At 48.4% G+C, this 13,529-nt stretch overlaps 1 protein-coding gene across 1 annotated transcript; it reads right to left on the bottom strand.

Annotated features, from left to right (window-relative positions):
* On the bottom strand, positions 1-13,299 carry LOC139379132 (acidic leucine-rich nuclear phosphoprotein 32 family member D-like). Its single transcript, XM_071121963.1, has 7 exons — positions 13,021-13,299; positions 11,494-11,643; positions 10,973-11,095; positions 10,609-10,798; positions 7,676-7,764; positions 4,762-4,819; positions 1-1,927 (listed from the first exon to the last, which is right to left on the bottom strand). Exons 1-7 carry the CDS (start codon positions 13,072-13,074, stop codon positions 1,824-1,826), a joined length of 768 nt encoding a protein of 255 aa, XP_070978064.1. The 5' UTR covers positions 13,075-13,299; the 3' UTR covers positions 1-1,823.
* Between the last annotated feature and the right edge of the window lie 230 nt (positions 13,300-13,529).

Genomic DNA, 13,529 nt, shown 5'->3' with positions numbered 1-13,529 from the left:
GAGCAAAATGTTAAGATTTTATTTACAAAGTACATTTTTTTGTACATTTTGTCTTAACTTACAGAAAGTAAAAAAAAAAAAAAACAAAGCCACAACTAGGAGGCTTGCATCCCCAGTGGTACCCTACGTAGTGCACTACTTTGACCAGGGCCCATAGAGTAGTGCACTACGTAGGGGATAGGGTGTGGCTGCTAGCTCCGGTCCAACCCAAAACACAAGGCAGGGAGGAGACAGACAGCAACAACAACAACAAATAAAGGGAAAAAAACAAAGTCTTCTGAAAAAATATGTTATTAAAAGCTCTGGTTGTGTCCTACATGGCCCCCTATTCCCTATATAGTGCACTAAAGAGACCTACGTGGGCCCTAACCAAAAGTAGCACGTGCACGAAATAGCCAATAGGGTGTCATTTGGTATACAGGCACTGGTGGGGGGAGGTCCCCTTGTTTGGGAAAGGTGGGTGGTTTGTTGGTTGGCTGGAGGGAGGGATTTGGGGGAACATCCTAGGTTGGCTGGAGGGATTTGGGGGAACATCCTAGGTTGGCTGGAGGGATTTGGGGGAAAGGGCAGAGACAGGCAAGTAGGGGGCAACAGAAGGCAAAGAGGGGTATCTGAGATACCGAGGGGTCTGGAGGTGTGAGATACCGAGGGGTCGGGAGGTGTGAGATACCGAGGAGTCGGGGGAGGAATTGTGACCGAATCAACGCAATATTAGCCACATTCAGTGAAACATACCGAAACAAAAACGAACTAGGCCTATATGCAAATAGACCGTTGCCATATTTGGCTCTGTGACATTTACCTTGGACTGGGTTCACAGCGGAGGTTGAGTAGACGGCCTGTTGTGAGATTAAAGAAAGCTACATGTGGCCACATTGTTCATATCCTTTTGTAGTTAGTGAGAACCTATAGATAATTTGTAGTCAGCAATAGAGGAGTGATAGCTTCCTACAAGAGCACAACATGTACATGTCTAGACATCTAGTGAGTCAGGTAAATAACTTTTTTTCCCCCATGTCTTAAAGGGACAGTGTTGTATTTTGAGACCGGCTTGAATAAGCTCAGTAGCCAATAGACAGAGGGGCAGCATAATATATCTAATTCTCTGTAGTAATGGTATGGGAATAATAATGCATTTTATTTTGTAAAATAAATAGTTGCTTGTATCAAATATGACATTTTCAGTCACTTCCTGTTTCACTCAAGCAAAAAATTTGTGGGAACGTTGGTTGGGGAGGTATCAGAGATTGAGGGGGTGGAGGGGAGGTAGAGATATTGAGGGGAGGAGGGGAGGTATCAGAGATATTGACGGGGTGGAGGGGAGGTATCAGAGATATTGAGGGGGTGGAGGGGAGGTATCAGAGATATTGAGGGGGTAGAGGGGAGGTATCAGAGATATTGAGGGGGTGGAGGGGAGGTACCAGAGATATTGAGGGGAGGTATCAGAGATATTGAGGGGGTGAGGGGAGGTATCAGAGATATTGAGGGGGTGGAGGGGCGGTATCAGAGATATTGAGGGGGTGGAGGGGAGGTATCAGAGATATTGAGGGGGTGGAGGGGAGGTATCAGAGATATTGAGGGGGTGGAGGGGAGGTATCAGAGATATTGAGGGGGTGGAGGGGAGGTATCAGAGATATTGAGGGGGTGGAGGGGAGGTATCAGATATTGAGGGGGTGGAGGGGAGGTATCAGAGATATTGAGGGGGTAGAGGGGAGGTATCAGAGATATTGAGGGGGTAGAGGGGAGGTATCAGAGATATTGAGGGGAGGTATCAGAGATATTGAGGGGAGGTATCAGAGATATTGAGGGGGTGAGGGGAGGTATCAGAGATTGATGGGTGGTGGGGAGGACACTGAATCTTCATCATCGTCATCATCCTCAGGATCCCTCTTCCTCTTCTCTCCTTTCGCTGGAGAGTCATCCTCATCTAAAGAAAGAGAAGACATTTAGACACGGGCAACAAACAGAAGAACGTCTGGTTGTGTCCCAAAAGACCCTACGTAGTGACCTACTTAGACCAGGATACACCTACTTAGACCAGGATAGACCTACACCAGACCAAGATAGACCTACACCAGACCAGGATACACCTACTTAGACCAGGATACACCTACTTAGACCAGGATAGACCTACACCAGACCAAGATAGACCTACACCAGACCAGGATACACCTACTTAGACCAGGATAGACCTACACCAGACCAGGATAGACCTACACCAGACCAGGATAGACCTACACCAGACCAGGATAGACCTACACCAGACCAGGATAGACCTAAACCAGACCAGGATAGACCTACACCAGACCAGGATAGACCTACACCAGACCAGGATAGACCTACTTAGACCTACTTAGACCAGGATAGACCTACTTAGACCAGGATAGACCTACACCAGACCAGGATAGAACTACACCAGACCAGGATAGACCTACTTAGACCAGGATACACCTACACCAGACCAGGATACACCTACACCAGACCAGGATAGACCTACACCAGACCAGGATAGACCTACACCAGACCAGGATAGACCTACACCAGACCAGGATAGACCTACACCAGACCAGGATAGACCTACACCAGACCAGGATAGACCTACTTAGACCAGGATAGACCTACTTAGACCAGGATAGACCTACTTAGACCAGGATAGACCTACACCAGACCAGTATAGACCTACACCAGACCAGTATAGACCTACACCAGACCAGGATAGACCTACACCAGACCAGGATAGACCTACACCAGACCAGGATAGACCTACACCAGACCAGGATAGGCCTACACCAGACCAGGATAGGCCTACACCAGACCAGAATAGACCTACACCAGACCAGGATAGACCTACACCAGACCAGGATAGACCTACACCAGACCAGGATAGACCTACACCAGACCAGGATAGACCTACACCAGACCAGGATAGACCTACACCAGACCAGGATAGACCTACACCAGACCAGGATAGACCTACACCAGACCAGGATACACCTACACCAGACCAGGATACACCTACACCAGACCAGGATACACCTACACCAGACCAGGATACACCTACACCAGACCAGGATACACCTACACCAGACCAGGATACACCTACACCAGACCAGGATACACCTACACCAGACCAGGATACACCTACACCAGACCAGGATACACCTACACCAGACCAGGATACACCTACACCAGACCAGGATACACCTACACCAGACCAGGATACACCTACTTAGACCAGGATAGACCTACACCAGACCAGGATAGACCTACTTAGACCAGGATAGACCTACTTAGACCAGGATAGACCTACTTAGACCAGGATAGACCTACTTAGACCAGGATAGACCTACACCAGACCAGGATAGACCTACACCAGACCAGGATAGACCTAAACCAGACCAGTATAGACCTACACCAGACCAGTATAGACCTACACCAGACCAGTTTAGACCTACACCAGACCAGGATAGACCTACACCAGACCAGGATAGACCTACACCAGACCAGGATAGACCTACACCAGACCAGGATAGGCCTACACCAGACCAGAATAGACCTACACCAGACCAGGATAGGCCTACACCAGACCAGAATAGACCTACACCAAACCAGGATAGACCTACACCAAACCAGGATAGACCTACACCAAACCAGGATAGACCTACACCAGAATAGACTTAGACCAGGATAGACCTACACCAGACCAGGATAGACCTACACCAGACCAGGATAGACCTACACCAAACCAGGATAGACCTACACCAGAATAGACTTAGACCAGGATAGACCTACACAAAACCAGGATAGACCTACACCAGACCAGGATAGACCTACTTAGACCAGGATAGACCTACTTAGACCTACACCAGGATAGACCTACTTAGACCAGGATAGACCTACTTAGACCAGGATAGACCTACTTAGACCAGGATAGACCTACACCAGACCAGGATACACCTACTTAGACCAGGATAGACCTACACCAGACCAGGATACACCTACACCAGGATACACCTACACCAGACCAGGATAGACCTACACCAGACCAGGATAGACCTACACCAGACCAGGATAGACCTACACCAGACCAGGATAGGCCTACACCAGACCAGGATAGACCTACACCAAACCAGGATAGACCTACACCAGACCAGGATAGACCTACACCAGAATAGACTTAGACCAGGATAGACCTACACCAGACCAGGATAGACCTACACCAGAATAGACTTAGACCAGGATAGACCTACACCAGACCAGGATAGACCTACACCAGAATAGACTTAGACCAGGATAGACCTACACCAGACCAGGATAGACCTACACCAAACCAGGATAGACCTACACCAGACCAGGATAGACCTACACCAGAATAGACTTAGACCAGGATAGACCTACACCAGACCAGAATAGACCTACACCAGACCAGGATAGACCTACACCAAACCAGGATAGACCTACACCAGAATAGACCTACACCAGAATAGACTTAGACCAGGATAGACCTACACCAGACCAGGATAGACCTACACCAGACCAGGATAGACCTACACCAGACCAGGATAGACCTACACCAGACCAGGATAGACCTACACCAGACCAGGATAGACCTACACCAGACCAGGATAGACCTACACCAGACCAGGATAGACCTACACCAGAATAGACTTAGACCAGGATAGACCTACACCAAACCAGGATAGACCTACACCAGACCAGGATAGACCTACACCAGACATGCGATTGGATAACGCCACTAACCATCATCTTCGTCGTCGTCATCATCATCGTCATCGATATCTCCGTTCACCTCCCCATCCTAGAGAGAGTAACAGTTAGTACAACGATCACCCAGTGTAGTTTCAGGGTTATTCCGTTTATTTTACCAGGCAAGTCAGTTAACGACGTCTTATATACAACGATGGCCTGAGGCCTCTGGCAGGGACGATTCTAACTGAAACTGTAGGACAGAATACAGCCAACAACAAGAGACACTACAACACACAGACACCCTAGACGTAAACAAGGCAGCAACACAAAACAGGATAGAAAACATTATTAGACAGACAACAGCACACAGGGCAAGAAGGTAGAGACAACAGCAAGAAGGTAGAGACAACAGCAAGAAGGTAGAGACAACAGCAAGAAGGTAGAGACAACAGCAAGAAGGTAGAGACAACAGCAAGAAGGTAGAGACAACAGCACACAGGGCAAGAAGGTAGAGACAACAGCACAGAGGGCAAGGAGGTAGAGACAACAGCACACAGGGCAAGAAGGTAGAGACAACAGCACACAGGGCAAGAAGGTAGAGACAACAGCACACAGGGCAAGAAGGTAGAGACAACAGCAAGAAGGTAGAGACAACAGCACACAGGGCAAGAAGGTAGAGACAACAGCAAGAAGGTAGAGACAACAGCAAGAAGGTAGAGACAACAGCACACAGGGCAAGAAGGTAGAGACAACAGCAAGAAGGTAGAGACAACAGCAAGAAGGTAGAGACAACAGCAAGAAGGTAGAGACAACAGCAAGAAGGTAGAGACAACAGCAAGAAGGTAGAGACAACAGCAAGAAGGTAGAGACAACAGCAAGAAGGTAGAGACAACAGCAAGAAGGTAGAGACAACAGCAAGAAGGTAGAGACAACAGCAAGAAGGTAGAGACAACAGCACACAGGGCAAGAAGGTAGAGACAACAGCACACAGGGCAAGAAGGTAGAGACAACAGCACACAGGGCAAGAAAGTAGAGACAACAGCAAGAAGGTAGAGACAACAGCACACAGGGCAAGAAGGTAGAGACAGCAGCACACAGGGCAAGAAGGTAGAGACAGCAGCACACAGGGCAAGAAGGTAGAGACAACAGCACAGAGGGCAAGGAGGTAGAGACAACAGCACACAGGGCAAGAAGGTAGAGACAACAGCAAGAAGGTAGAGACAACAGCACAGAGGGCAAGAAGGTAGAGACAACAGCACACAGGGCAAGAAGGTAGAGACAACAGCACACAGGGCAAGAAGGTAGAGACAACAGCAAGAAGGTAGAGACAACAGCACACAGGGCAAGAAGGTAGAGACAACAGCAAGAAGGTAGAGACAACAGCAAGAAGGTAGAGACAACAGCAAGAAGGTAGAGACAACAGCAAGAAGGTAGAGACAACAGCAAGAAGGTAGAGACAACAGCACACAGGGCAAGAAGGTAGAGACAACAGCACACAGGGCAAGAAGGTAGAGACAACAGCACACAGGGCAAGAAAGTAGAGACAACAGCAAGAAGGTAGAGACAGCAGCACACAGGGCAAGAAGGTAGAGACAACAGCACAGAGGGCAAGGAAGTAGAGACAACAGCACACAGGGCAAGGAGGTAGAGACAACAGCACACAGGGCAAGAAGGTAGAGACAACAGCACACAGGGCAAGGAGGTAGAGACAACAGCACACAGGGCAAGAAGGTAGAGACAACAATACATCACGAGAAGCAGCCACAACTGTCAGTAAGAGTGTCCATGATTGAGTCTTTGAATGAAGAGATGGAGATAAAACTGTCCAGTTTGAGTGTTTGTTGCAGCTCGTTCCAGTCGCTAGCTGCAGCGAACTGAAAAGACGAGCCACCCAGGGATGTGTTTGTTGCAGCTCGTTCCAGTCGCTAGCTGCGGCGAACTGAAAAGACGAGCGACCCAGGGATGTGTTTGTTGCAGCTCGTTCCAGTCGCTAGCTGCGGTGAACTGAAAAGACGAGCGACCCAGGGATGTGTTTGTTGCAGCTCGTTCCAGTCGCTAGCTGCGGTGAACTGAAAAGACGAGCCACCCAGGGATGTGTTTGTTGCAGCTCGTTCCAGTCGCTAGCTGCGGCGAACTGAAAAGACGAGCGACCCAGGGATGTGTTTGTTGCAGCTCGTTCCAGTCGCTAGCTGCAGCGAACTGAAAAGACGAGCGACCCAGGGATGTGTTTGTTGCAGCTCGTTCCAGTCGCTAGCTGCGGCGAACTGAAAAGACGAGCGACCCAGGGATGTGTTTGTTGCAGCTCGTTCCAGTCGCTAGCTGCGGTGAACTGAAAAGACGAGCGACCCAGGGATGTGTTTGTTGCAGCTCGTTCCAGTCGCTAGCTGCAGCGAACTGAAAAGACGAGCGACCCAGGGATGTGTGTGCTAACGTCTGCAGTGTAGTTTCAGGGTTAGCTAACGTTAGCGCGCTAACTTGTTGCTCATGCGAAACGGTGTGGTGTTCATATAAGAAACTCATAGGTGTCAGCAGAGGCTGTATTTAGGGAGTGGGCCTACTGTTAGAATATTGTTAAAGTCCGAGGGCATCCCGTTACCCCCCCGAGGGCATCCCGTCACCCCCCCCCCCCCCCGAGGGCATCCCGTCACCCCCCCCCCCCCCGAGGGCATCCCGTTACCCCCCCCGGGGGCATCCCGTTACCCCCCCCCCGAGGGCATCACGTCACACACCCCCCCCCGAGGGCACCCCGTTACCCCCCCGAGGGCACCCCGTTACCCCCCCGAGGGCACCCCGTTACCCCCCCCGAGGGCACCCCGTTACTTCCAGATTTGTTTTTCAGGGGGTGCAGTCGGTGTTTAACCAGTTCGAGGGCTGCACTGAAAATTGGTTGTATAAAAGTATATAGAGTTCCCCCCCCGAAATCCAATAAATACAAAAATAGCCCCCACCATGGGCCGGATCTTACCTCTTCACTCTCCGCACTGTCGTCATCTTCCTCTGCAATGACCTCTTCATCATCATCATCCTCCTCATCAAAGTCCTCAGACTCTCCCTCTTTTTCACAGGACAGACCAGAGACAACATTAGACCCACTATCCTCCCCCCTGTGTTCTACAGGACAGACCAGAGACAACATTAGACCCACTATCCTCCCCCTGTGTTCTACAGGACAGACCAGAGACAGCATTAGACCCACTATCCTCCCCCTGTGTTCTACAGGACAGACCAGAGACAACATTAGACCCACTATCCTCCCCCCTGTGTTCTACAGGACAGACCAGAGACAACATTAGACCCACTATCCTCCCCCACCCTGTGTTCTACAGGACAGACCAGAGACAACATTAGACCCACTATCCTCCCCCACCCTGTGTTCTACAGGACAGACCAGAGACAGCATTAGACCCACTATCCTCCCCCTGTGTTCTACAGGACAGACCAGAGACAGCATTAGACCCACTATCCTCCCCCCTGTGTTCTACAGGACAGACCAGAGACAACATTAGACCCACTATCCTCCCCCCTGTGTTCTACAGGACAGACCAGAGACAACATTAGACCCACTATCCTCCCCCACCCTGTGTTCTACAGGACAGACCAGAGACAGCATTAGACCCACTATCCTCCCCCTGTGTTCTACAGGACAGACCAGAGACAACATTAGACCCACTATCCTCCCCCACCCTGTGTTCTACAGGACAGACCAGAGACAACATTAGACCCACTATCCTCCCCCTGTGTTCTACAGGACAGACCAGAGACAACATTAGACCCACTATCCTCCCCCACCCTGTGTTCTACAGGACAGACCAGAGACAACATTAGACCCACTATCCTCCCCCTGTGTTCTACAGGACAGACCAGAGACAACATTAGACCCACTATCCTCCCCCTGTGTTCTACAGGACAGACCAGAGACAACATTAGACCCACTATCCTCCCCCACCCTGTGTTCTACAGGACAGACCAGAGACAACATTAGACCCCCCACCCCCCCCCCACCCTGTGTTCTACAGGACAGACCAGAGACAACATTAGACCCACTATCCTCCCCCCTGTGTTCTACAGGACAGACCAGAGACAACATTAGACCCACTATCCTCCCCCCTGTGTTCTACAGGACAGACCAGAGACAGCATTAGACCCACTATCCTCCCCCTGTGTTCTACAGGACAGACCAGAGACAACATTAGACCCACTATCCTCCCCCTGTGTTCTACAGGACAGACCAGAGACAACATTAGACCCACTATCCTCCCCCTGTGTTCTACAGGACAGACCAGAGACAACATTAGACCCACTATCCTCCCCCCTGTGTTCTACAGGACAGACCAGAGACAGCATTAGACCCACTATCCTCCCCCTGTGTTCTACAGGACAGACCAGAGACAGCATTAGACCCACTATCCTCCCCCCTGTGTTCTACAGGACAGACCAGAGACAACATTAGACCCACTATCCTCCCCCACCCTGTGTTCTACAGGACAGACCAGAGACAGCATTAGACCCACTATCATCCCCCTGTGTTCTACAGGACAGACCAGAGACAGCATTAGACCCACTATCCTCCCCCTGTGTTCTACAGGACAGACCAGAGACAACATTAGACCCACTATCCTCCCCCTGTGTTCTACAGGACAGACCAGAGACAACATTAGACCCACTATCCTCCCCCACCCTGTGTTCTACAGGACAGACCAGAGACAACATTAGACCCACTATCCTCCCCCTGTGTTCTACAGGACAGACCAGAGACAACATTAGACCCACTATCCTCCCCCACCCTGTGTTCTACAGGACAGACCAGAGACAACATTAGACCCACTATCCTCCCCCCTGTGTTCTACAGGACAGACCAGAGACAACATTAGACCCACCATCCTCCCCCCTGTGTTCTACAGGACAGACCAGAGACAACATTAGACCCACCATCCTCCCCCTGTGTTCTACAGGACAGACCAGAGACAACATTAGACCCACTATCCTCCCCCCTGTGTTCTACAGGACAAATAAGTCACTAAGAATGAATATCAACAAATATAACATATCGCACTAGCGATGCACGATAATCTCAAAAACACACCTAGCGACGACATGGCTGAAAAACAGCTCTTGCCTGATGCACTGGGCAGAGACTGGAAGGACAGCGTGCCAACACATCGCATCCCGAGGACACTGATCTAATTCTGATCGGAGTTAGATGCCTTCACTAATCCATGAGCAGGGCCCCCCCCAGCCCCCCCCCCCCCCCCCCCCAGCGGTCACATTCGGATCTATATGGGTCCTTCCAGACAAATCAGTTAAGACGACACTCGAGACAATCATACCAGATCCAGCCGGTGACATTTAAAATTCTGGATCCGGACGCGGAAGACCTCTAAAATCAGAGTACATCAATCTCCCTCCTCCCCCTCTGTTCCACAGGACAGACTATGGAAAACATCAGCTCAGTTAAGTGCCATTTCAACTAGTTGGATATTTCAGAAACAGACCATCATAAAGACTAATAACCAAACAGGTCCATTCAGAGAGAGACAGAGAGGGAGACAGAGAGGGAGACAGAGAGGGAGACAGAGAGACAGAGAGAGACAGAGAGAGAGAGAGACAGAGAGAGAGAGAGACAGAGAGAGAGAGAGACAGAGAGAGAGACAGAGAGAGAGACAGAGAGAGAGACAGAGAGAGAGACAGAGAGAGAGAGACAGAGAGAGACAGACAGAGACAGAGAGAGAGAGACAGAGAGAGAGACAGAGAGACAGAGAGAGACAGAGAGAGAGACAGAGACAGAGAGAGAGACAGAGAGATGTCCAGTCAGATTATGTCCATCTATCATACGGTGTCCCTTGATGTTCTTTCCGTTTGTCAACCAGTTGCTATTTCTAAATCCGATGTAAGTTCTACCTTCATCGTCGTCGTCGTCATCGATCCCGTCTCCCTCGCCGTCCGAGTCGGAGGCCTCGCAGTCTTCGATATCGTAGCCATCCAGGTACGTGAGCTGTGGGAGGAGCTTGAAGATGCTCTCTCTGTAGTCTCCCAGGTTGGTGACCTCGCAGTTAAACAGGTCCAGGGACTTCAACACGGGAAGTTTTTTCTAAATGGTGGGGGGGGGGGGGGTGAGGAGGTCATGACAGTTCATTCAAACTACAACTGACGTAGTCACGGTTACAAGACACACGAAGACCAGTGAACAGTCTTATTTCAAGTTAGACAATGAGGTTATAACCAATCGTACTCCCAGCTAAAGTCGTCTTATACACAGTCTCACCAGTGGTTCCAGTGTGCTGATGTCCTTGAACTTGTTCCCAGAGAGGTTGAGGTGTGTGAGGTTGACCAGCCTCTCAGCCAGCACCTCCAGACCACCGGATATCCTGTTGTCACTCAGCTCCAACTACAGAAGAAGAAGAGGAGGAAACATACTCTGGGTGTCACTGAGTAGACTGATACCCCATGTCATTGATCTACAAACCATAGGTAAGGCTTTACTGTGAAATAACTATGCCCCCAGTGCAATTATTTTTAGTCAAATTAATCTAAAATTGTATTTATTTTATATAACCTTATATACCCTCGAGCTGAGGGTAGTAAACACGTTATTCTGCTCCACATGGCCCAACTTTCAGTTAAAGAGATAAGATAACCTACTACAGTAGTTTCATGCTGGTCTACTATGATGCAACGTTATTTTAAAAACAGTACTACAGCAGTGAGACCTAGTGTGCAGGCTAACGACCCTTTCCCAGTTTGGGTATAGAGATGTAAAATAAACACAAACCATTGTGGCCGTACCTTTTTTAATTTCCCCAGTTTGGGTATGTTTGAGACGTTGACGAGGCCGACGTTGATGAGACTCAACAGTTCCAGGTTCTCAAACTCCTCCGTTACGCCCTCCATCTTCCCCTCGTTGGACCGGCAGTTGTCCAGGACCAGCTCCTGAACCTGGGACACGAGAAAGAGACGAGTCTGTCGTTTCACTAGTAAAGCTAGTTATATGGAAATATTTGACCACTATTTATATCAAAAACTTTCATTTTGTGTTTATTTTATTTGGCCTGTGAATAGTGGTCATGCTCAGAAACGGAACTGTTTGTAAACTCGGGACACGTGATGTAGCGTTATTTGACCAGCTAAAGTAGAAACGCGTTGTTAGCCAACTAAATAATGATATTTAACCGGTTAAAGTGGACCCAAACGGTTCATGGCCAATGTACATTTAATATAGTTTCAGTCGACTAAAAATGTTATATTTGGTAGCTTTTAAACGGTGAAAAATGGTGTGATGATTCGCTGTCTTTGTAGCTAGCTAGTTAGCCAACATGCTAACACGTTGAGGTCTCATAATAATGGCTACTGCTATGCTAGCTTCTAGCTAAGTTCAGTGTGCTAACTACTATAGCTGGCTGATGCTAACTACTATAGCTGGCTGATGCTAACTACGATAGCTGGCTGATGCTAACTACTATAGCTGGCTGATGCTAACTACTATAGCTAGCTGATGCTAACTACTATAGCTAGCTGATGCTAACTACGATAGCTGGCTGATGCTAACTACTATAGCTAGCTGATGCTAACTACGATAGCTGGCTGATGCTAACTACTATAGCTAGCTGATGCTAACTACGATAGCTGGCTGATGCTAACTACTGTAGCTGGCTGATAGCTAGCTGATGCTAACTACGATAGCTGGCTGATGCTAACTACTATAGCTAGCTGATGCTAACTACGATAGCTGGCTGATGCTAACTACTATAGCTGGCTGATGCTAACTACGATAGCTGGCTGATGCTAACTACGATAGCTGGCTGATGCTAACTACTATAGCTGGCTGATGCTAACTACTATAGCTGGCTGATGCTAACTACTATAGCTGGCTGATAGCTAGCTGATGCTAACTACTGTAGCTGGCTGATAGTAAGCCTGTTTGTTACAAAATATACATATGTATAAAATCAAACTGCAGCAGATGGCTTGCAATATAGAAATACAACCATCTCTTTATTTGGGTAAAATGTGTACTTACCATTTTCCTGTTTACCTCATGTTTACCTCACGAACCCGGTTAACTTAAACTGGCGGTGCCAAAAACCAACGAAATCAAATACAGTTTTGCTATCTAGTTTACAATGCACATATTTATCTTCTGAATTTTGATTTGGAGAAAACGTAAAGTTTGTAACTATCATACATTTCTAGCAGTAGGCTTGGTTCTTATACGAGAGGACCCCATGTGCTCGCCATGACTTCCCACACACCGTAAACTTTGGTGTTACCTACTTAAATCCCTACAGATCTAGATAAATCAAATGAGTTACTTACATCCGACGGCGTCCTATTTCTCAGTTCTAGGTGAATTCTCTTTTTCATGTCCATGTTCCCCTCTTCTCTCTCTCGGATCTGGTTGGAAAGTGTTGGTTTCTACCGCCTGCTATATAACTATCTATCGGGAAGAGAGAGAGCAGCCTTTTCGTTCAAATCAGAAAGTGGGTCAAATGCGAATAACTTGTTTTTTTGTTGCGCCGAGTCTAAGCCCCGGAGAAACGAAATCCTCCACAGCGCCCCCGTGTGGTTGCGTTCCCACACTGCAACCAAACATGCCTGATTTCCTGCTAAATGCAGCTTGTTATTAAGCTGAAAATAACAAATGATTAATTTTTTTTAATACGACGGATAGACACGTAACTGTTTGTTTCTTGGCTATTTATGAGATAATTTGACCGGTATTATTATTATTACTGTATTTAATTAATCGAATATAATTCCCTCCTTTCAAGTTTTTTGCTGCCGGTAATGTTGATGGACTATCAGTTGTTACCACACGGTGGCAA

The sequence above is a fragment of the Oncorhynchus clarkii genome, chromosome 21, assembly GCF_045791955.1.
Source record: "Oncorhynchus clarkii lewisi isolate Uvic-CL-2024 chromosome 21, UVic_Ocla_1.0, whole genome shotgun sequence".
Taxonomy (NCBI): domain Eukaryota; kingdom Metazoa; phylum Chordata; class Actinopteri; order Salmoniformes; family Salmonidae; genus Oncorhynchus; species Oncorhynchus clarkii.
The sequence above is the reverse complement of the archived record's forward strand: the minus strand, read 5'-3'. Positions and strand labels throughout refer to the sequence as shown.